Raw genomic sequence first — 24,623 nt, 5'->3', positions numbered from 1 at the left:
TTCTGCTTATAAACACGGCCACCATGAATACGAATCGAACCGTGCAAGAGTCATGCTGATCGGTTTATCCGTTCCTGAGTTTTGTTGCCTCAAAGAAACTTCGAACTCATTTTTATATATATAGATTGATTTTAGTTACCAAAATAAAACTCAAAAAATCTGAAAAAATCATAGTGGTTCAGAAAAAGGTGCTCTTTTGTATAAAACCAAATAATTAATACATTTTTCTTAATTTAAGAACCCAATTTCGGCGGGACACCCGAAACCAGTTTCGGATCACTCCCGGTAGTTTCTAATGTGATCTGAGGCTATTTTTTTGCTTACTCTTCGGCAAGTTGTTGAAAAAGCCACGTTTTTATGTGTCGCATGCATGATTTTGGTTCACTTTTATAGTTAACCGCTTCCGGTGGAACACCCGCAACCGATTCTGGAACACTATTCTACTAGTCTTAAATGTACCCAGAGACTAGTTATTAGAGACGATTATCAAAAAAGCCGGTATAGTTTGGTTTCCTTCTACATTTTACCACTTCCGGCGGGGCACTCGTTGTCAGTTTTGGAACACTACCGGTTCTCCCCAATATGGTCTCAGCTGAGACTTATTGCTGGCTAACTGTTCATTAGGTTATTGAAAAAGGTGCGATTTCAGTAACAAATTTTGAAAACGACGTATAATCAATGCTACACCATTGATTATACGTCGTTTTCAAAATTTGTTACTGATTTGATGTGTCGTATGCATGGTTAGGTTTACTTCTATGTTTGACCACTTACAACGGGACACCAAAAATCGATTCCCGGACACCACCTGTTGTCCCGCTTCTCAGCTTAAGCATATCGTGTAACAGTCACGAAGATACCCAATGCCAAATAAAGTCAAGAAAATTTTTATAAGGAAAAGTTCTTGGACCGAATGCGAATCGAACGCATACCTGTCAGCACCTTAGTTTCGAAACTGAGCTAAGTGAAGACACTAATGGTGCATACCACCGGGATGGTAACATAAGGCTGAATTTCAAAAGGCTGAATGCACAAAAGGCTGAACACGAAAGGCTGAAAGTAACATAAGGCTGAATTTCAAAAGGCTGAATGCACTAAAGGCTGAAATTGTAAAAATGCAGAAAATGAGTTATATGTAGTACTTTTTAGATCGGCTACATATATGAGTCCTAGTCATAGCATGTGCTTAGTGAAGAGGCTAATGATGCATACCAACTAACACAAGAAATGACTGATGGAATTTCAATCGGAGATTTTTCCTTCTTTGAGCATGAGCTATTCTTTCGAGTCATGCTGTTATGGAGATTGGTTGCCATTACAGCTTCCAACATTGTGATCAGAGATTTCTCCTTCTTTTAAATATATGCTATTCTTTGGAAAAATACTGTCATAGTTATGTAGGCGATCAATAATGCATACTTTAGCACGGAAAACAGTCCTAACGCTTTCCGATTTGGAACATAGTAGCGGAAGCATGTTCGTTCAATGAACCATCAATCAATGAGCGATAGTGTGCGTCAAATGTCAAACTCAAGCAAAACCAATGCAAGTGTCAGGGCTGAGTGGTCAGCCAACTAGCAAATTTTCATAAAGACCAATTTATCAGTGTACGATATGAATAATTAGAGTGTTTTGTCTGTCTGTCTGTGATGTCAGTGTTGCCTTTGACGAATTTCGCACCAACTCGTCTTCGGGGTTGGCAGCACCCGCTCAGAATGTTATGAAATTTTGTAGGTTTCAAGACTTTACCTTTTCAAGCAACTTTGAATATTTTGTTTTTTCAAAATTAACCTAGACTAACATTTAAAAAGAGTCAAAGTTTTTTAACCGTTTTTTTTTTCACAAAAAATAACTCGAATATGATAAGATGTACAAAAAAGTGATGTATGGGGGACATTTAGAGAATTGTCCAAGCTTTCATGAAAAAATATTTTAAAAATTCTAATTACATTTTTACACGTTAAAAAATATATTTTTAAAATTAAAAGTCAATTTACAGAAAATGCCCACTTTTTTATGTTTTGAAATTTTTTTCCAAGAAAGTCAATATTGTTGCCTAACTTTCCTCCATACATCACAAGATGGGCACTTTTAAGGAAAAAAAGTTTTTCTAACAAAAACTTTTTCATGTTAGTTTTTTTAGCGTGTTGCGCATTAGCCGTTTTTTTCACAAAAAAATATAACTCGAATATGATAAGTTGTACAAAAAAGTGATGTATGGGGGACTTTTAGGGAATTGTCCAAGCTTTCAAGAAAACATATTTAAAAAATATAAAAAAATGTTTTACACGCTAAAAAATATCTTTTCAAAATTAAAAGTCAATTTACAGAAAAACCCACTTTTTTATGTTTTGAATTTTTTTCCCAAAAAAGACAATATAGTTGCCTAACTTTCCTCCATACATCTCAAGATGGGCACTTTTAAGGAAAAAAAAATTCTAAAAAAAACTTTTACATTTTATTTTTTTTTGCGTGTTGTGCATTAACTCGTACAGTAATGTATCCAGAATCCTAATGACAATCCATTAAAACTTAATGGGCTCAACTACTTTTTTAATGTCTTAACGTGCTTGACATTGAAAACGTGCTTGATATTGGAAAGGGCTCAAGACAAATTTGCTTTTAGGGTTTTATATCAATGAAAACGCTTGTGTATTGATGAAATATGTACATATGTATATGTGTATTCAATTATTTTCTTTTCTACAATATATACATCCTTCTTTTATACATTCTATTGTAACGTTTTTTGAATATTAGATCTTTAGTCTATCTGAAACAAAGTAAACTTTTTTGGATTATCTTTTGAATTCGAAAACTTCTTCGCTTCAATTTGATTTTCAGAATGAATGAAATTTTTGTGTACGAGGTATTGTTTTTACGTGACTGTATGTGTATAGTTCTTCAAGTTCATCCGTCATTTTTGCATATTGTTCATTTGAAATAAAGCAGAAATTCAATTTTGTTATATGTATAGCTGACTGTTTAACTGCCCAGTCATACAGTTCTCGAGGAGTGTGATTGTGTTTCCATAATCTCGAGCAAGACTTGCTTGTTTTGCCATTCGCTTGAGAGTACCTCCAACAGCGTCACATGGACCTTTGCCATGTGAAGTTGCGAAGAAGTGCCATTCTGCTTCCAATCCATAATTGGACCGAAAACTGCACAAACTGGCAATTTTTTTTTTGTTCTTATAATGAGCTGCTGCTCCATCTGACATGAAAGTAATTTTTGAGAAATCAATCGATTGTTTAATGAAATCCAGCAGTTTTGATATAAATAACTGAACTGCTGTTGTATCGTGTGTAAGTACTTCAGATATTATTATAAAGCTCAAGTTTTCCAACTTATTTTCTTTTCTGTAGTACACTTCAAAAGGGTGAATGGTAGCTTGAGAATTATTCCAATGGTAACCTTGAGCTGAATTTTGAATGATAAATGAATAATTTTCTGAAAAGTCACAAATTGTTAATACTTCACCCTGTTTAAGAGATTCTTTTTTATCCCGCAAAAATGAGGATTGTTCTTTATAAATGAAATTATGAGTTATAAGCTTATCAACTTTTTCTACAAAATACGGAACTAACTCGTCTATAGTCTTAGTAATAGTTTCCAAATTGCATCGATCAGTGGTTAGCCATTGTTGAAATAAAACCAATTATTTATCATTCGCTTCTAATAATGATGTTAGTTCACTGGTTCTAGGCACACAATAATACAATTTCAGCAAACAGAATGCTGTTTTAAGCATTCAGATATCAAAACAAGCTGAGAAACAGGCTCTATTCCAGTTGGGATGTAACGCCAAGAAAAAGAAGGCACCCAATCAAACAAAGTTGTAATGCCCATCGAGTGTTATTAAATGGGTATAAGGATTCTTGATACATCCTGTACGAGTTAATGCGCAACACGCTAAAAAAAATAACATGAAAAAGTTTTTGTTAGAAAAACTTTTTTTCCTTAAAAGTGCCCATCTTGTGATGTATGGAGGAAAGTTAGGCAACAATATTGACTTTCTTGGAAAAAAATTTCAAAACATAAAAAAGTGGGCATTTTCTGTAAATTGACTTTTAATTTTAAAAATATATTTTTTAGCGTGTAAAAATGTATTTAGAATTTTTAAAATATTTTTTCATGAAAGCTTGGACAATTCTCTAAAAGTCCACCATACAACACTTGTCTATAGGTCTTGTCATTTTTGAGTTACATCGATTTTAAAAAAATCTTCGAAAAAAAGTTAGGCCCTCTTCAAATGTTACTCTTGAAAATTTTCGAAAATTTAAGTATGCAAAGTTGCTTATAAAAACCTAGTCTTTATGCCCACCAAGTTTCATTCGATTCTGAGAGGGTGTTGCCAACCACTGGTCGAGTTGGCGCGAAATTCGTCCTTTAGGCCAGAGATGGAAACACTCTCATCGTGAATCAACTCGCGAGTGTAAAACCAACAAACGGTTTACTCACGGTGCCGAGAGTAAGCCGTGTGTGAGTTTATTCGCACCCGCTTGCTTCACGAGTATGAAGCAAAACAAAAACAAAAACACTCATGAATTTTTATTCGCGAAGTACAAGTGGAGATAGGGGAATTGCATTTTAGTGCGATTTTTGTCGGCGTCGGTGGTGTAGTGGTAAGCGTGGTTGCCTCTCACCCCAGTCGGTCGGGGTTCAATTCCCGTCGACGCCGATGGGATTTTCTGAGACATAAAATCCGTGATCACGCCTTCCCTCGGATAGGAAGTAAAGCCGTAGGTCCCGGCCCATGTGTTGATGGGTTCGATATGTAGGGTCCTCAGGTGTGGTGGCTGTCTCCCTGGGGCGTCGGAATTTAAGGCTTAGCTCCTAGACCCAGCCGACGTAAAACACAACTGGCGCCGAACGGTGCTAGTTGGCCAGAAAAAAGAAGAAGAAGTGCGATTTTAATAGCAAAACAAGTAACTATCCATCAGATAGTAGTGTTTTGGGCCTTATTGTTCCTGAAAAGTAAATCTGTCGGCCGTGTAAATTCATTTTTTCACAAAATTGAAAAATGTTCAGAGCTGCTTCGCGAATCAATCACGAGTGCGACCAGCTTCGTTAGCTCGCGAGTGAAGGAAGTGCGAATATATTCTGGCTTCTGTTGTTCACGAGTAGGATAGCTTTGCGTTTGTGTCTGCTCAGCTGCATTCCTCACTGTTTTCCATCACTGCTTTAGGCTCGCATAACTGCCTTTAGGCTCGCCGTTTGAAAACTACTCGAATCATTATTTCAGCCTTTTGATGCATTCAGCCTTTTGTAATTTCAGCATTTTGTGTTTCAGCCTTTTGTTATTTCAGCCTTTCGTAATTCAGCCTTTTGTACGTAACTCAAGCTGCCAAATATAAAAGTGAACCAAACCCATGCATGCGACACCTCAAATCACGGCTTTTTAGATAACAAAGAAAGAGAAAATAGTCCCAGACCATATCAGTATGCTACGTAACCAATTATGGGTGTCCCGCCGGAAATGATTAAATGTAAAAGAGAACCAATAAATGCGACATATCAAATGATTTACTCGGTAACCTGATGAAGCGTTAGCAAGAAAATTGTCTCTGTCCGTATTTGGGACAACATGTGGTATCCGGGAATCGATTTTTGGTGTCCCGTTGTAAGTGGTCAAACATAAAAGTAAACCTTACCTATGCATACGACACATTCTGGAGCAAATAATGAATTCCAAGAGTCTCTTTACCTGGTGTTCATTGATTACGAAAAAGCTTTCGATCGTCTCAATCACGGAAACATGTGGGAAGCCCTCAGGCGCAAGGGTGTCCCTGAGAAAATCATCGGCCTCATTGAAGCACAGTACAGAGCATTTTCGTGCAGAGTACTGCACAACGGTGATTTGTCCGATCCCATCCGGGTTGTTGCTGGAGTGAGGCAAGGATGTATACTATCACCACTAATGTTCCTCATCGTAATCGACGAGATCCTGGTAGGTGCGATTGACCGTGAACCAAATCGTGGATTGCTGTGGCAACCCATTACCATGGAGCATCTAAATGACTTCGAACTGGCTGATGACGTTGCTCTCCTAGCTCAACGGCGCTCTGATATGCAGAGCAAGCTCTGATCTTGCCAATCGCTCCTCAGCGGCAGGTCTTACCATCAACGTCAACAAGACCAAATCGTTGGATGTGAACACGGTCAATCCTTCCAGCTTTACGGTAGCTGGGCAATCAGTGGAGAATTTTGAGTTTCTAATATCTTGGTAGCCAAATGGCGGCCGATGGCGGCACCTTTCCAAGATGGACATAGGTGCACGAATCAAGAAGGCGCAGCCCTCGCCCTTGCGAGTTTAAGAAATGTATTGAAAAGCAACCAGATTAGTCGACGCACCAAAATTCCGAATTTTCAACTCGATCGTGAAATCTTTGCTGCTATACGCCAGTGAAACCTGGTGAGTATCAGTAGAGAACACTCAACGGCTGCAGGACTTCATCAATAGATGCCTGCGGTATATAATTCGTGCATGGTGGCCTCACAATTGGATCTCCAACGTGGAGCTCTATCGTCGATGTCATCAAAAGCCGATAGCGACAGAAATTCGGGAGCGAAATTGGAGGTGGGTAGGCCACACTCTACGCAGGGGCGGAAACGAAATTTACAAACAAGCGTTAGACTGGAACCCAGCAGGACATCGCAGCAGACGCAGACCCAGAGGCTCATGGCGGCGCAGCGTCAATAACGAAATCAAGCAAGTCGACAGAAATTTGACCTGGCCACAGGTCATGGCGATGGCTGGCAATCGCCCAGGATGGAAATCTTTCAATTCGGCCCTCTGCACCACCGTGGGTGCCCAGGACTGAAAGTAGTAAGTAAGTACATATTGCGACATTTGCACCCATTTAGACTCGGCCCGAATTCATTATTATCACAACCGAATTCCGCACATGACTTCGCAGAAGGGGGAATGACACTTTCTTTGTTAACCGGAAAAATCCGCATTTATCCGCTTGCTAACCGTCGTTAATCGCGTCTAACTGTTGCTTAAAACTAGCTTTAAATGCCAAATTGACTTCTAATGTCAATCTAGTACTTATAATCTCTTAAAACTCTTAAACCACACTCTGAAGTGTACAAATTTCCCCAATTGAGGAGATCGTGCCTCTGGAGCCGACCTATTGAATCCTGATACACTATGAAGTGTGAAGATATTATAGCGTGCCTTGTGAATACATTCCCTGAAGTAGTTCACCTGGCATCCCTGCTATACTGGCTTGGACCACAACTTGAAACAACGATCTGTATTGTATGGAGAAAACTAAAATTTAATCGCATTAATTCGGAACAAAGCTTTTTAAATCTATATTAGCGCCCAAAAAAACTGTGCAAAATTTGGAAACAATTGGTTGCGTCTTCGTATTTCGCATTGCGATTGAAATTTGTATAGAATTTAGTATGGGAAAACGTACTTTTTTTTGCATTTTCCTCATATGTTGAAAATCTATTTCCAAAACTATGTAACCGATAACGTTAAAGTAAAGTCTAGGATATGCTGAAAAACTTTGCCGAAGACCGCAAAGTAATCCGACACAAAAGTTATATATACGCGTATACGCTTGGTAAGTTAGGTTAAGCATTTAGATTTTGTTATTGATGTTGTTATTCCTTTACATGTTAAATGTAATAACTTTTGTCACAAGTGTCGGATCACTTTGCGGTCTTCGGCAAAGTTGTCTGGCATATCCTAGGCTATACTTCAACCTCATTGGCTGGATCGTTTTGACAAAAATACTAAGTTTTATATCCTTCAAAAGAATAATATTAAAGATGTTGACAAGTCCAAGGCTTGTGCAGTCTCTGCAGTGTGGTCCAATGACCACACGTATTTATACTACCTTTAGGTAGACATAATGAATCATACCTAGACATTTAGGTACTGTAATGAATAGTATTCCATGTAGGTAGATATCCTATGCACACAATTATTAGGTAGACACTACACTAAGTACCTTGATTTCCCATACTAAATTCCATACAAATTTCAATCGCAATGCGGAATACGGGGACGCAACCAATTGCTTCCAAATTTTGCACAGGAATCGAAAAAGCCTTGTTCCAAAAATTGACTTTGTTGACGCAATCTAATGTATGTATATTTGCGCTGTCCATAAATTACGTAGACTTATTTTTGACCATCTCAAACCTTCCCCCTCCACCTCCGTAGACTTTTGTTCATACAAATATTTAAAAATTTGTATGGAGTGTAGACTTTGGTCAGAACCCCCCTCCCCTCTCACAGTCTACGTAGTTTATAAACAGGCCCTTAGTATACATATAAAGTATCGTAGGTCAAGGATGCGGATTTAAAGAAAATTATATTGTATTGTATTTATTTTTTGAAACGGCAACACGTTAGTTTTTAACTTTAATTCATGTCAAGGAAAAAAATACATGTTCGGTATAACAAAGTACAAATAAAACTTAACAAATAAAGCATAATGCTACCGATTACTACTTATGAGTATATAAATATGAGCGAATCCATCAACAAAATAAGTAAAAATTAACATTATCCTATGTTAACAGTTACTATTACTTATTTTTAATCCATTACACATCTTGCACATTCATCGCATGTGCATGTGACTGCATTGATGAATCATATAGCATGGCATGCTATTTGTTTCATCCTACCCACCACATGCAACACAAACAGAAATTGCTCCGTTATCACCCATGCACAAGCAGTAGGCCGGAGTTTTAACATCCTCTTCTAACCCAAAGGAAACGAAGCTGGTAACCCTCATCTCGCTTTCCATTCATCACTCTCTTCCATCGCATCACGTCACTACCCGGCGCGAGTATAGTATTACGACAGAGACAGCGAAACTATGCAGGCAGGCAGCCAGCGCGCTTGAATGAAGAATAAGAACAGGCGCTTGGCGACTGCGCGCGCGCCCATTTCTAGCCAACCGAGGCCGAGGCGCTAGGCCACCGCCGAATGTGCGTCTTGACCACCGGCACTCAATTGAATCCATTATCAGCTAAAGCTGATAACAAGCGCGACACCCCTTCCCGTTATTCGTAGGATAGGATGACGAAAATGCCCAGCGAGATTTCTGTAATAAAAATCGCATCGCAAAAAAATGTAGGAAATCAGTCAGTCATTGGTGCGACCGAAATGGGGCAAACATAACGGGAGCGGGAGAGTAGCGAGAGTGCGTACGAACTCTGCAGGGATGAAGATGGGCGTCGCGCAGGTGCAAGAGCGAGAGGTGCGCAGACACCAGGAAGGTTGCGAGGGAGCGACGCCGAGCGGGGGGAATACGACCCACCACAGCAGCAGCTACGGACGACGAGAAAGATTTCGCCACGCGGTTATTTTGTCACTTCTTTTCCTTCGCCATGTACTGCGCGAGTTACGAACGATGAGCCACCATTTGGGACCGTGATTTTTTGGAGCCTTTTTTCCGCACCACCCACACACGGTGATTCACTTTTCCAATCGAACCGGCTGACCCGCCGTCGGGGGCACCTTTTCCACACACTTTTGGTCACTTTCGGGGCACTCAACACGGTTATTTTCACAGATTTTACCTGACGACGTAGCCATAATGGTAAACTTCGTTCACTGAAACTGTAATGAAAGGGCGATTGGTTTCTCTTTTCACTCGGACCACTCGGCCTTTGCTGCAGGTAGCGAAAAGGAGAAGGCACGACTTTTTGTTACCTCCAGTGACAGAGCTGTCAACATCGTGATGACGGCTGAAGGTGCTCGCAGGGGTGGGAAAATAGCGATTCAGGCCGGGATACACTTTTATTAAACGAAACACGGAAAACACAATCAGAATGTTTTTTTTTTCAAAATTGGCTTCTTTAACGCAGTTGAGATATTGTCGTCGCGGTTGAAACCCGAAGTTTTCTCACACCCGACCATCGAATTTTCTCAAAATCCATACGTGAAACCTAACGTCGGACGTAGTGCGCTGGACAGCGGACCTGGCCCTCTATCCAGCGCACTATGCCCGACGTACGTCCGACACACGGTTTAGGAGAAAAATCGATTTTCGCGTGTCAAAAATTCCGATTTTCAACTGCACGAACAATAATCTTTCGATATTTTGAATCTGAATGTCAAACTGAGCTGAAATCCAACTTTTCATACATTTTCGAACCCAGGAACCTATTTAAAAATCAATTTGAAGTTTGTATGGGAGCAATAGGCTCCTAAAGGCCTATCTCAATTTCTGCATAATTCGATCAAGCATTGAGTAAAACGACATGTTTACTCATTTTTTAAGTATTCCTATTAGGTAAAGCCCATAAAATATATTTTCAAAAATTTTAATAATTTTTGCAACACTCCTTGTTTAGCACTAAATTTTGGGTAAATTTTGTTTACCGTGTATGTCAAACAGGAACATTTATTCAGGCATTTATTGTCAAAAGTGAGCCAATGTGGTGTCTTTTGCAACCCGCCGTTTCACTTTCGTTACGTCAAGGTTGACCTCGAATGTCAAACAATACCTGCTCATCATTATTTTATTTTCAAGTTTATTAACTATTCTGTTATTGTTTAAGTTCGGAAAAATTACCACTGAGATCAGAAAAGCATGCTCTTTCGTGTTATGCAGCAAAACCGGGGAAATATTTTTCATTTTAGGACCCTATTTATCGTATCACCCCTCATCGCAGTTTGTACTGGGCGGAGCTGTCAAACAGTTGTCCAGCTGTCAAAAGGTGCTTGACCGCTCAGCCCAGTACAAAATGCGCCGAGGGGTGATTCGACGATTCGCTCCCATACAAAATTTAATTTGATTTTTTAATAGGTTCCCGGGCACCAAAATTCATGAAAATTTGGATTTCGGCTCAGTTTGGCATGCAAATTCAGAATATGGAATTATATCAACACAGCCAAAGAAGCCAATTGGCTTCTTTAGTGATGTTGAGATAATTCCATATTCTGAATCTGCATGCCAAACTGAACCGAAATCCAAATTTTCATCAATTTTGGTGCCCGGGAACCTATTTAAAAATCAATTTGAAATTTGTATGGGAGCGATTTGTCGAAACACCCCTCGTCGAATTTTGTACTGAGCGGAGCTGTCAAGCAGTTGCCCAGCTGTCAAAAGGTGATTTCAAAAAATCTCTTTGAAATTGATTTTAGATACCAAAATAAAGTTCTAAAAATCTGAAAAAAATCATAGCGGCTCAGAAAAAGGTGCTCTTTTGTTTAGAAATAAAAAATCATTGAATTTTTCTTAATTTAAAAACCCAATTGGGGTTATGGAGATTTGCTGACGTTTATTCACCTCTCTCTTTCAAGCTTACAGGCGGGATTGGGCGGGATAGGATTTGTTTTCATCGGGAAACCTTTCCTGATGACAACAAATCCTATTCCGCCTGCATGTTTGAAAGAGAAAGGTGAATAAACGTCAGCAAGCTCTATGGGGCACGTTCGATCTTGCGTTCGATGTAGTACTAGATTTGTAGTAATGAGCTGAATTTTAGTATGGTGAGAAATGGTGCTAAAAGTGTGGGTATTATGATTCCTTGCCTAATTTGATGCTGTTTGAGCAAACCTCAGATCAATCTTCAGCATGAAAGAACAGCAACAATCAATCTTTGCAGACTTATGCAAAATGGTTCAGCCCAAGTGGCCTTGGTCCAAGAACCTTACTTCCGTAAGGGAAATTTCTATCTAGGAATCCTTGTGAACCCGGCTACTTTCAGTAAACATGAAATGGCAAACTCGCGTGTCATGCCTCGAGCCTGTGTGCTTGTCAGCAACGCAATAGTTGCTACACTCACAATTGATCAGTTATCGCTCAGCTTCTGAGACGCGCGGACGTGTTTCTATCGATAGCGCTCATCAAAAGTCAAGCGTCTAGTTTTCGGTGTTTCTCTTTTTTTTCTTTCGCCGTGCCGCGTCGCGTGCTGGAGTGTTTCGCGATGAGGCGAGAAAACACCTTTCGAATAGACTATTCGAGTTTCCCTGTGAAACCTTCATTCGAAAAGGTGCACGGTTTTTGCCGTACAGTGCTTGGGCTGAAGAAAGAAGATGTCGCAAGACTACAGTGCCACAAGGGTGAACAATGTGCGTTCGTCAAGGTCAATGATCTGATGCTCGCACAAAAAGTTGTGGACGAACATGACAATCGTCACGAAGTGGAACTGAACGGGAAGAAGCACAGGCTTCGTATAACCATGGAAGATGGTAGTGTGGAAGTGAAGATTCACGACTTGCCCGAAAACGTGTCCGAGGAGAAGATTATCGAGTTTCTGTGCCGGTTCGGCGAAGTGATATCGATTCGCGAATTGACGTGGGGAGAGGGCTACGAGTTCGCCGGTATACCACTCGGCATATGGTCGGCCCGTATGCTGGTGCAGCGGAACATTGACTCGTGGGTCAACATCGATGGGCAGCAGGCTTTCATCGTCTACAAGGGGCAGTTGCAGTCTTGCAAACACTGCAAAGAACAGGCGCACACTGGCATATCTTGTGTGCAGAACAAAAAGTTGCTGGTGCAGAAGAGCTACGCCAACGTAGCGAAGCAAGCTGGGCCACGACCACCACCTAAAAAATCAGCTGGTACGAAGCCTCCGATCTCCAAACCGATCGGCTCAAAACCCTCCGCTCCGCCACCGTCATCTTTGGACGCGTTTCCTGCGTTACCGAGCCCATCGAGTCTGACCGAACCGTCTGCCTCGGCTGCACAATCCGAAAGTCAACCAGCAAGTGTTGATCTAACGACATCTCTCCGCCCGTCACCTCAGCACGCGCATTGTTCGTCGTCATTGCGAACAACGCGTTCCGAAGAGCCAAAAGCCATTGTGCCGCTGGTTGACTGCTTCAAAAAGCCGACTCATGCGATGCGATCGCAGAGCAAGAGCGACAATGGCAACGGAAACGAAACCGATGATTCCTCCACATCAACGAGCAGCAGGCGAAGCACACGAGGTCGTCCTCCCGGCAAAAAGCCCCGCCGAGACGGTGCTGACGACGAACAGGGTGAGGAAAATCTGTTATAAATGGCTCTCTCGTCGTACAACATCGCATCCATCAACATCGGCACGATCACGAACCCAACGAAACTGAACGCTTTACGAAGCTTCGTCACCAGCCAATGCCTCGATATTGTGTGTCTACAAGAAGTGGAAAACGACCAGCTTTCCTTGCCTGGTTTCGTCGTACACACCAATGTAGACCACACGAGAAGGGGAACAGCAGTTGCGGTGAAAGACTACATCCAAGTCTCTCACATCGAGAAAAGCCTGGATAGCCGACTGCTTGCGCTCAGAGTGCAAGACACGACCATCGTTAACATCTACGCTCCCTCCGGCTCAGCGCAGCGAGCAGCACGAGAGGATTTCTTTAATGGAACTCTCGCGTACTACCTACGTCACCGTACCGCACACGTCATCCTCGCTGGCGATTTCAACTGCGTACTGCGCGCATGCGACTCGTCCAGCCCAAACACAAGCCCTGCCCTCAAAACAGCTGTTCAACAGCTACAGTTGCATGATGTGTGGGAGAAGTTGTGCCCGCGAGACGCTGGCTTCACGTATGTCTGCCGCAACGCACAGTCCCGCCTTGATCGCATCTACGTCAGCAGTGGCTTGCGACAAAACCTCCGAACAGCCCACACGCATGTTTGTTGCTTCACAGACCACAAAGCGTTGACTGTGCGGCTATGCCTCCCCCAGCTCGGACAAGAACCTGGGCGCGGTTTTTGGTCCCTGCGGCCCCACCTTTTGACCGCCGAAAACGTCGCGGAGTTCCAGTACAAGTGGCAATACTGGACTCGTCAGCGCAGAAACTATACCTCGTGGATGGGATGGTGGCCAAAAATCAAAAGCTTTTTCAAGTGGAAATCTCGAGCTGTCTTCGAGGAATTCCACGACCAGCATCAGCGTCTTTATGCTGAATTACGGATAGCGTACGATGGGTACTATCAGCACCCTGAAATGTTGCCTATAATCAACCGGCTGAAAGGCGAAATGTTGGCGCTGCAGAGAAACTTTTCTCACTTGTTCATGCGCATCAACGAAACATATGTGGCTGGAGAACCGATGTCAATCTTTCAGTTGGGGGAAAGACGGCGGAAGAAGACAAACATCACGCAGCTACGAACAGGAGAAAACGAAATGATCGACGATCCGCAAGCAATCGAGGCAAATCTGCTGGGTTTTTTTTCGAACCTATACTCGGAGGAACAAGCAGACAACAACGATGACGACTTTCCCTGCGAGCGTGTAATTCCACCAAACGATCCCGCCAACGAAGCCTGCACTAGTGAGATCACCACGGCAGAAATTCTATCTGCTATCCGAGCAAGTGCGTCTAGAAAATCCCCGGGCTGCGACGGCATCCCACGAGAGTTCTACCTCCGCATGTTTGACGTCATCCACCGAGAGTTAAATCTCTTGCTCAACGAAGCACTTGCCGGCAATCTCCCTTCGGCGTTTGTGGAGGGAATTATCGTGCTGGTGAAGAAGAAGGGAGGAGACAACACGGCCCGATCGTATCGCCCCATCTCGTTGCTCAACAGCGACTACAAGCTGCTCTCACGCATTATAAAATCTCGTCTAGAAAATGTGATGAGAGTCCACCATGTGCTGAGCGACGGGCAGAAATGCTCCAACTCAGAGCACAACATCTTTCAGGCAACCCTCGCACTAAAGGACCGAATCGCCAGCCTCCGTCATCAACGTCGAGCTGGGAAGCTCATCAGTTTCGATCTAGAGAACGCTTTCGACCGTGTCCGACACTCCTTTCTTTTCCGGACCATGCGCTCGCTCGGGTTCAACCAAGAACTCATCTCTCTTCTTTCCCGTATTGCCAATCGGTCCACCTCTCGGCTGTTAGTTAACGGACACCTCTCTCGGCCGTTTGAAATCCAGCGCTCGGTCAGGCAAGGGGACCCGTTGTCCATGCACCTCTTCGTGCTGTATCTCCACCCCCTGGTTCGTAGACTCGAACAAGCATGTGGGGACGATCTGCTGGTCGCGTATGCGGACGACATCAGCGTGATCGTAACATCAGCTGAGCAGATTGATGCCATGAAGGAAATATTTGTTCGTTTCGGTCTGGCAGCCGGCGCGCGATTGAATGAGCGCAAAACAATCGCCATCAACGTTGGGTTCTGCGACGAAAACGTAATTACCACCCGGTGGTTACAGACAGACCACACTATCAAGATTTTGGGTGTTGTGTTTACGAACTCAATACGTTTGATGACCACTATCAACTGGGATGCGATGGTGAGGAAGTTTGCGCAGCAAATGTGGTTGCATTCCCTGCGGGCGCTGACTCTGCAGCAGAAAGTATTGTCGCGCTTATCTTTTATTAGAGTCCTGCGGCGGTCGTACGCTCGCAAGGCACACCGCCGCATGACAGTCGCAAGGCAAAACAAAAGAAAAAGTGTTCCCGCCAAAAACAAAAGCACGTGGGTTCCGCGAAGTGACAGATGTTTTTGAATGTATTTGTGACGAACGGCAAAAGTAGCTCAGTGGAATGAGTGTTCTTCATGTCAAACCCCATATAGTGGAATTATATACTTTTAAATCTGGTGACGCTGTTATGATTAGTGACTGTCGCGCTGATATCAGAAGCCAGAGGCAGATAATCGCCATATTCTGATTTTTCTTGAGAGGCATAATAACCATGCTCAACATGTTCGGAACATCGAAACTGTGGTATCTGTCATCAACATTGCCACCTTTCGCAGTTCACACGGCCAAGATCACCTCTTTGATGGGTAAGTTCCTATGGCGAGGAATACCCGCCCGTGTACCGATGACCCAGCTGGCCCGCAGCAAAGAACAAGGTGGCCTAAATCTGCATCTTCCTGCTTTCAAAAGCAAATCGCTTGCGATCAACAGGTGTCTCAAGGAGATCGACTCCCTTCCTTATTATAAATCCCTCATCTTCCATGATCATCCTCGCCCAGCAATCTCAATAGATAATCCTGACATTAAGCTTATCCTTTCCAACTTATCCCACATTCCACTCCAAATCCAACAAAACCCCTCCGCCGATCAAATCCACCGGTACTTTGTGCAGCAAACCGAGCAACCAAAGGTGGAACGTGATAACCCGACAACGAACTGGCCACACGCTTGGCGGAACATCGCAGACAAACGACTGTCTTCTGCGCAGCGAACAAAACTCTACCTACTAGTAAATGGTAAAATAGAACACCGTAAGCTGCTGTTCGTGATGCAGAGAGTGGGTGACGAAATCTGCACTCACTGTGGCAACCAATCCGTAGAGACGCTCCAACACAAATTCAGTACCTGCACTCGTGTCGGCCCGGCTTGGACGGTCCTGCAGCAGAGAATAGCGAATGTCATGAATGGATGGAGACGTTTGACTTTTGAAGACCTGGTGAGACCGGCCCTGAATGGTATGGGAAGAAGACAACGAGTGGAGATTTTGAAACTGCTCGTAAATTACATCTGCTTCGTTAATGATTGTAACGCTAGAATTGATGTTAATGCTCTGAATTTCTACCTAGATTTAGATTTTTAAATTCAAAACTGTAAAACATGAACTGACAAATAAAACTTCACTTTTTAACAAAAAAAAAAAAAAATTGATGTATTTGTTGGAAACCTCAAAAGGAAATACGTCTATTGTTCGGTTTATTTACCGCATGATGAACCATCCCCTACGGATGCTTTCAAACAAGCCATAGCATACTGTACTTCAAAAGGTCTTCCGCTAATTGTAAAAACCCAATTTTTGAACCCAAAATTTTGAAAAATGTATTGATTTTTTATTTTTATACGAAAGAGCACCTTTTTCTGAACCACTATGTTTTTTTCAGATTCTTAGAACTGCATTTTGGTACCTAAAATCAATTTCAAAGATATTTTTTGAAATCACCTTTTGACAGCTGGGCTACTGCTTGACAGCTCCGCACAGTACAAAATGCGACGAGGGGTGATTCGACAAATCGCCCTCATACAAACTTCAAATTGAATTTTAAATAGGTTCCCGGCTAGGGGCAAGACACTGTGCGAACCAGTGCAACTCTGAGAAATTGGGAGTTACTCTTCTTACCTTAGTTCGAAGAAATATGTCGAAAGACATCCCTAAAACTGCTCGAACAGCGGGCTATCGGGCAACATTGTTTTGGTTTTCGATAGTATCAGGCAACACTTCGGAAAAATCAGAGTGATCCAGAGCTATCCAGAGAAATACTGAGCAACACTTCGATAACAGAGTTACTCTCGCTGTATCTGTCTTGCTCCTAGGTTCCCGGGCATCAACATACATGAAAATTTGGATTTCGGCTCAGTTTGACATGCAGATTCAGAATATGAGGATATCTCAACACCGCTTCAGAAGCCAATAGGGTCCTAAAATGAAAAATATTTCCCCGGTTTTGCTGCATAACACGAAAGAGCATACTTTTCTGATCTCAATGGTAATTTTTCCGAACTTAAACAATAATAATAAACTTTAAAATAAAATAATGATGAACAGGTCTTGTTTGACATTCGAGGTCAACCTTGACGTAACGAAAGTGAAACGGCGGGTTGCAAAAGACACCACATTGGCTCACTTTTGACAATAAATGTTCCTGTTTGACATACACGGTAAACAAAATTTACCCAAAATTTAGTGCTAAACAAGGAGTGTTGCAAAAATTATTAAAATTTTTGAAAATATACTTTTTGTAATTGCGTTGCGTTTTCCCCTACTTTTCACTCGCGGTTGTAACGTTAAAACGGCCTAGTTTTCTTCACTAAAACAAAAGTGCCGAAAAGTACTACTTTTCGGCACTCTTAAGAGTGCTGAAAAGTAGCACTTTTCGGCACCTTTGCCAGAACCCACTTTTCGATAACTTTCGAGGCTACAGTAGACACAGCTGCTACTCCTACATCCTCTGATGAGCTCGAATGCGAATCAAGACTATCCAGATTCAGATTAGGACTGCAGATCAGTCGTAGAAGCAGCAGCTGAAGCTACTTTTGCTGTTGCCCATGATACGGTTGCGGTATGACGACGACGGGAGTTTGCAAATTTCTGACACCTACCCTATCATAGCCTACCTGATCAAACAAAAGCATCACGCTGATGCGCATAAATGCTGCCACGTGGTTCGTCTTGATACATGTACGTGTAGCAAGATTATACCAAGGATTATACTGAATGGGTATTTTTTGCAATTACAAAAAATTTTGTATGCAACTCGTTGCTAAACTCGATTTTTTCAGCACTATAACCAACTATTATAGGCTTTACCTAATAGGAATACTTAAAAAATGAGTAAACATGTCGTTTTAATCAATGCTTGATCGAATTATGCAGAAATTGAGATAGGCCTTTAGAAGCCTATTGTTGGCAGTGATGCTAATGCTCACCATATCATTTGGGGCAGCTCAGACATTAACTTAAGAGGCTCCAGTTTGATGGAGTACTTCGGTAGTACCGATCTTGCATTACTTAACATAGGCAACCGCCCAACCTTCATGGTATCTGCTAGAGAGGAAGTGTTAGACATCCCAAGTAACCAAAAGTTCCGCTTCCCATGACAAAATGCACTTTCAAGTTCCGCGAAGTTCAGATAAAGTTCCAAACGGAACTTTCTGGCTGCTTAAGAGGCCAACAATGAGCCTTGCTGGAACTTCGGTCACAAGTTCCGGCAAGGCTAATTGTTAGCCTCTTAAGCAGCCAGAAAGTTCCATTCGGAACTTTATCTGAACTTCGCGGAACTTTAAAGCTGCTTAAGATGCTATGTCGGAACTTTGTCGGAACTTTCAAGTTCATAGAAGTTCAGTTCAGTAGCATTGTGTTTCAATAAGGATTAAATTTATTTCTTTTACAGAATCAACTGTTTAAGCGTACACGAATAAAAGACAAATATGGATTTATCAAATCAATGAATACTAGGATTGAGCAAAAAAAAAATTGCCGCCCATCGGATTCGAACCGACAGTCGCTGCGTGAGAGCCCTACGCTCTACCACAGTACTACAGCTGCGATTGAGTGGACAGCAGGTAAAGTCTGACTTGAATCGATTTTCTGTCGGCAGCTAATTTTGCACATTTGTACAGTAGTGAAATTAGCTTGACTTTGTCAAGTGTCTTCAGCAGCGCAGCGGTAAGTCGGCAGGCTATCACGCAGGAGAATCCAGTTCAAATCTACAAAGCAGCGACATACGGGAAAATATAATTATCAGTAGCAATTTCCAAACGTGAATCACAAACCCCCATCAAACGGGTGTGATTCTGAAAAACACATTTTTGTTTCTGCATGAATTTTGACAAAGTTCTGTCAGAAGCTGCTTAGAAGGCTATCCAGCGTGCTTATGTGAACTTTCAAGTTCCAAAATTACTTAAAAATGAAGCTGCTTAGAAGGCTAATGAGCGACCTCGAACAAGCTGCTTAGCTTATAAAGTGCCCTTTTATCTGAACTTTTGGTTACTTGGGATAACGCTTTGCTCTAGTAGAATTAGTCACGAGCTGACCAATTGGAATGTGTCAGATGAAGAATCTTTATCTGACCATCGCTACATCTTGTTTGAACATGTGAATGTTACTTCGCAAACTTTGCGTTTCAGGAACCCCCGGTCAACCAACTGGGATCTCTTTACCGATTTGGTTGTAGCCAAATTTTATGGATACTCACCATCCATTGACACTCCAAGTGATTTAGATGATACTACAACGACCTTCATCATGGAAGCTTTTGAAGAAGCTTGCCCTCTGCGGTCTGTGAAGACCACAAGAGGAACCTCTTGGTGGAACTCTGATCTGGCGAAGCTCAGGAAACAATGTAGAAAGAGTTGGAACAGACAACGTTCGGCTGGATCGGAGGCTTTCAGGTCGGCTCGCAAGGCCTACCAGAAAGCTGCTGAACGATCCGGCTGGTAAAAAACCTTTGTACAAATGTTTCCAGTCTGAGTGAAGCCAGTCGATTGAACAAAATCCTTGCCAAATCTAAGGATTTTCAATTGAACGAACTTCGTTTGCCAAATGCTGATTTCACTTCCTGATGAGGAAGTTTTGGAATGTTTATTCAGTACACACTTCCCCGGATGTGTGGATATTACATCTTTGGATGAACCTGATGTCTATTCTTGTAGTTATGATTCTTTAGCTTTGGCTCGGAGTATCATAACTTTAGAATCGATTCAGTGGGCACTCAATAGCTTTGCTCCTTTCAAATCTCCTGGGGCAGATGGGATTTATCCTATTTTGCTTCAGATGGGATTTGATAATTTCAAACATGTTTTGAAACAACTACTTGTTTGCAGTTTGCTACAGGGTATATTCCCAAATCCTGGCGGGATATTACTGTAAAGTTTATTCCGAAAGTGGGTCGTGCGTCGTATGAAGAAGCAAAGAGCTTCAGACCTATCAGTTTGGCCTCTTTTCTTCTGAATGCTTAGAACGCATTGTCGATCATCACATCTGTGATGTTCATTTGGCCAATGTGCCTCTTCATGTGAACCAATCTGGAAAGTCCACTGTGACTGTTTTACACAAAGTTGTTTACGATATCGAGAAGGCATTCGCTCAAAAGCAATCCTGCTTGGATGTTTTCTTAGATATCGAGGGTGCCTTTAACAACGTGCCTTTCGATGCCATATTGAAAGCCGCACGGGGTCATGGTTGTAGTGTCTACCTAATGGTTGTTTGCATAGGATATCTACCTACATGAAATACTATTCATGACAGTACCTAAATGTCTAGGTATGATTCATTATGTCTACCTAAGGTACTATAAATACGGGTGGTCATTGGACCACACAGCAGAGACTGCACAAGCCTTGGCCTTGTCAACAACTTTATTATTCTTCTTTTGAAGGATATAAAAATGGTATATCTCCAATGATTTCCAATTGGATTCACCAAATGCTGAAAAACTGACATCTCTTGTCGACATTGCGTCAAGCGGCGATTAGGAAATTGAGTACAGTAGACGTTCGCTCGGTGCAAACGGTTTAACTGCAATGCTTTTTAACTGCAAGTCCGCTAAGTGCAACAATTTTGCAGTTATCGCACCGCTATCTGTCAAAATTGAAACGTCAACAGAGTTTTTCAGATGCACTACAGCTGCATTGCGATGTTTTTGAGTGCATTCTGGCTGCGGTCAACAGCAATTGACAACTGTTTGACGGCTGTCAGTTGTTGCAATTAGCGAATTTCATTCGGTAACTGAAACGTAAACATGTTGCACTTATTGAACGTCTACTGTATTTGTGGATGCCCCCAGGGGGAGTCTTATCACCACTTTTGTAGAATCTCGTAGCAGATACGCTATTGAGGCAACTCAATAATAGCGGTTTTCCTACTTATGGTTTTGCCGACGACTACCTAACATTTTTAGTCGGTATGTGCATCAGCACCCTTTTCGACCTGATGCAAAACGCTCTTCAGGTAGTTGAGGGTTGGTGTCGCCGGCCTTTCGGTAAAACCGAGTAAAACATCTATTGTTCTATTCACGGAAAAGTTAAACCGTAATGGTGTTCGATCTTTACGTCTCTTTGATTTTGAAATCAATGTGACTGAACAGGTAAAATACGTTGGAGTCATTCTTGATTCCAAGCTTTCCTGGCAGGCTTTCCAAATGTACAGCCATAGACTTAATAGCAACAGCCCGCGCAAGGCTGAATCGACACTCTCTTATGTGTGCAGACCATCTCTCGTTACCGTGTGCAACACCATCAGTGAGAAATGTATCGCCAACAGCACGCACACGCATGAGCGAAAGATGTATTGAAACAGCAAAGTATATAAATATGTACCAAGGTAAGAGATTCCCGTAAATGTCAAAAATGAGACTCACCAACACATCTGCGTTAGTTATGAAAAGTTGGTGTTTTTACACTAAAATGTCATTATTTCTGCAAAGTTTGTGAAGTTTTGTTAGTTTGGATGTTTCTAAATGCTGAAAAAATATGTTTAGAATCAATTAAAAAATAATTGTTACCGATTTTCAAATGGCGATATTTTCTGTTTTAATGCATGGAGGTCACATTTAATCCAGTCAGATGCAATTAAACAATAGCTTCTAAGATGGGAGTGCTTAATTTCTTAAGAAAGTTTGCTAAATAGTGATGTGCCCATACAAATCAGCGCAAACTTCATAACTATTTTTTGCTTTTTTCCTTTTCTCACTAATCCGTGAATATTAGCGGGAATCTCTTACCTTGGTATTTAGATACTTTGTTGAAACAGCCGCTGCTTCGGCTACTTGCCTGACAGTTGCATACTCGAGTCGTATCGAGCCGAGTGGGAAACGTCGTGAGTATTGTTGGACGCATGGCGATGACAATCTTCGGCTAACCAAGCCGGCTGTCGCATAGAGGGTGTCATAGGCTGTCACGGGAGCAAATTGCTCAACGCTAAAAGTTATTCACAAAATATGTGCTCAATTAATATTTTTTTACAAACATGAATGCCTTTCACAAGATGCCCCAGGGGCGGAAATAAGTTTGTGCCAGCGTTTTTCAAAATTGTAATCTGGCTAAAATATACCACTGATGTGAGATTCAACTTTCATTTATATTGAAAACATGGCAGTGCATTTCACATGCCAATAAAAAATAATGCTATGCCAAATACTCTACTAGAACAAGACTTAAGCGGGCCCCAGACGACAGAAGTATTGTCAATATTTTTGTTGTCAATAATTCTCGACAATATTTTCACCGAAACCGACCCGGGTCATCCACACTGAGTCGCTCCACACAAAAGTCGATTTTTTTTTATGATGCCGATCGAAACAAATGTCGGTGACATGCACAAAACATATCTCGCTTCGGCTGCTCTCGGCTACCGCAATCGAACTGAGAGGGGAAATGAGGGGAAATATTGAAACGCGAAATCAAACTTCTCTGATTTCCCTCAATATTTGCATCAATATTGATGTCGCATTCACACGGCATCAATATACAGTAGACGTTCGCTCGGTGCAAACGGTTTAACTGCAATGCTTTTTAACTGCAAGTCCGTTAAGTGCAACAATTTTGCAGTTATTGCACCGCTATCTGTCAAAAATGAAACGTCAACAGAGTTGAGATGTTTTTCAGATGCACTACAGCTGCATTGCGATGTTTTTGAGTACATTCTGGCTGCGGTCAACAGCAATTGACAACTGTTTGACGGCTGTCAGTTGTTTCATTCGGTAACTGAAACGTGAACATGTTGCACTTATCGAACGTCTACTGCACACCAAATTTTAAATTTCTCATCCAGCAAAATGAATTGCTGAGACGCAATCAGCAAATTCTAGTTTGCTGAAACATCTGTAATGGTAACTGATGAGTCAGCAATGACTTTAATTGCTGAATCAACAGCAAATCAGTTGTCAAACACTTGTAGTTTTTCGGAAATAATGTTACGCACTCCTCGTCTCCTCAACACTGGATCACCATGCATTCAAAGGAATTCAGACAAAAAAGCCCCTTGCAGCCCGAAATGTAAGGCATCGCATCCGTTAGGGATATTTCCAGCCTTTGATCATTGATGGATAGCTGGAAATGGTTGAATTTAGTTATAAAACAAGACAAATTGTAAAAAAAATTGAAAAAAAAAAACAAAAAAAAAATCAGCCGGAGCCGAGCGCGGACAAAATTGCTGGTCAACCAGCAAAATATGCTGTCAGTACACACTGCTGAAGATTCAGCGAAAATATTTTGCTGGATGTATTGCTGTATTTACAGCTTGTCAAAAACCAGCAAAATTTTGCTGGTTTTCAGCGAAATCAAAATAGTGTGCATACATTAAATGCGTCGAAAATTTTGAGCGTGGGATATACCACGATACTCGACACGTTCAACAGAAGTAAAATGCTCGGGCCGAGCGCAGCGATTTTCGTCAGTTCGTGTCCAGCCAACGAGAGACGGTTTGGGTGAGAGCCGAGGTTGTCATCGGCGAACGAACGCACAGCGAAAGCAGACGAGCCTTTCACCGCCGGGCGCAGATTTAAAAAGTATTCGGCGCACCAGGACTGGAGAGATGATGCTAATGCTGAAGAAGGAACCGCACAAGAGAGGCACCTCTTAAGGTACTAGATCAGGTGTTGCGAGGAAGATGCACCAAGTGCATCGATCCGCCTGTGAAAGGGTCCGGCAGGCACGAAGATCGCCACGATCAAGCTCCGGTCAACAAGGCGACTCCACACTCCAGTCGACAAGATCAGAGTAGACTGGTTAATGTGTCCGCTCAGCATGTACGAGCCGCCAGCGGCGTGCTTCCAGCAAGGACAGAATTCGTGGGAGTGTAAATGCCCCGATAGGATTAAACTCTGCAGGAAGTGCGCAGTGGAAGGCCGGAAAGGCCATATCGCCAGGAAAACCCACCACCAAAATGCCTGATTTGCAAAGCGAACAAGGGTCACACGAGGGCCGGGCATGAATGTCCAGGCACGTGAGGAGGACAATAATGCAGGTTATACAGCTAAACCAGAACCACTGTGAAGCCGCACAACAGTTGCTGTGGCAGTCAGTCTCGGAGTCAAGTACATACATCACCCTACTATCGGACCCGATAACGGGAACTAGGCAGTGGATAAGGCCAACCTAGCGGCGATCTGTAAAACCGGATCCATTGGGACTGCACAGAAAAACGCGTGCAGAATGTAACAAAAAACATTATATCCAGTGATACAGCACTACAACCTACATTGACGCAAAACGGA

The 24,623-nt window shown here is 42.2% G+C and overlaps 1 protein-coding gene across 2 annotated transcripts in view; it reads right to left on the bottom strand.

The window, feature by feature from the left end:
- The window catches only part of LOC109414697 (eukaryotic translation initiation factor 4B), a 25,551-nt gene extending 15,835 nt beyond the window's left edge, over positions 1-9,716 (bottom strand). Inside the window, exon 1 of one of the 2 annotated variants that reach the window (XM_019688530.3) lies at positions 9,559-9,716. In XM_019688530.3, coding sequence (XP_019544075.3) covers positions 9,559-9,574 — 16 coding nt within the window. In that variant the 5' untranslated portion in view covers positions 9,575-9,716. The remainder of the gene's footprint in view (positions 1-9,558) is intronic. The other variant, XM_019688529.3, reaches the window with a different exon arrangement.
- Between the last annotated feature and the right edge of the window lie 14,907 nt (positions 9,717-24,623).

Source organism: Aedes albopictus, chromosome 1 (genome assembly GCF_035046485.1).
Source record: "Aedes albopictus strain Foshan chromosome 1, AalbF5, whole genome shotgun sequence".
In the NCBI taxonomy this organism is placed as follows: Eukaryota; Metazoa; Arthropoda; class Insecta; order Diptera; family Culicidae; genus Aedes; species Aedes albopictus.
Note: the sequence above shows the minus strand (reverse complement) of the source record. Positions and strands in the feature narration are given on the sequence as shown.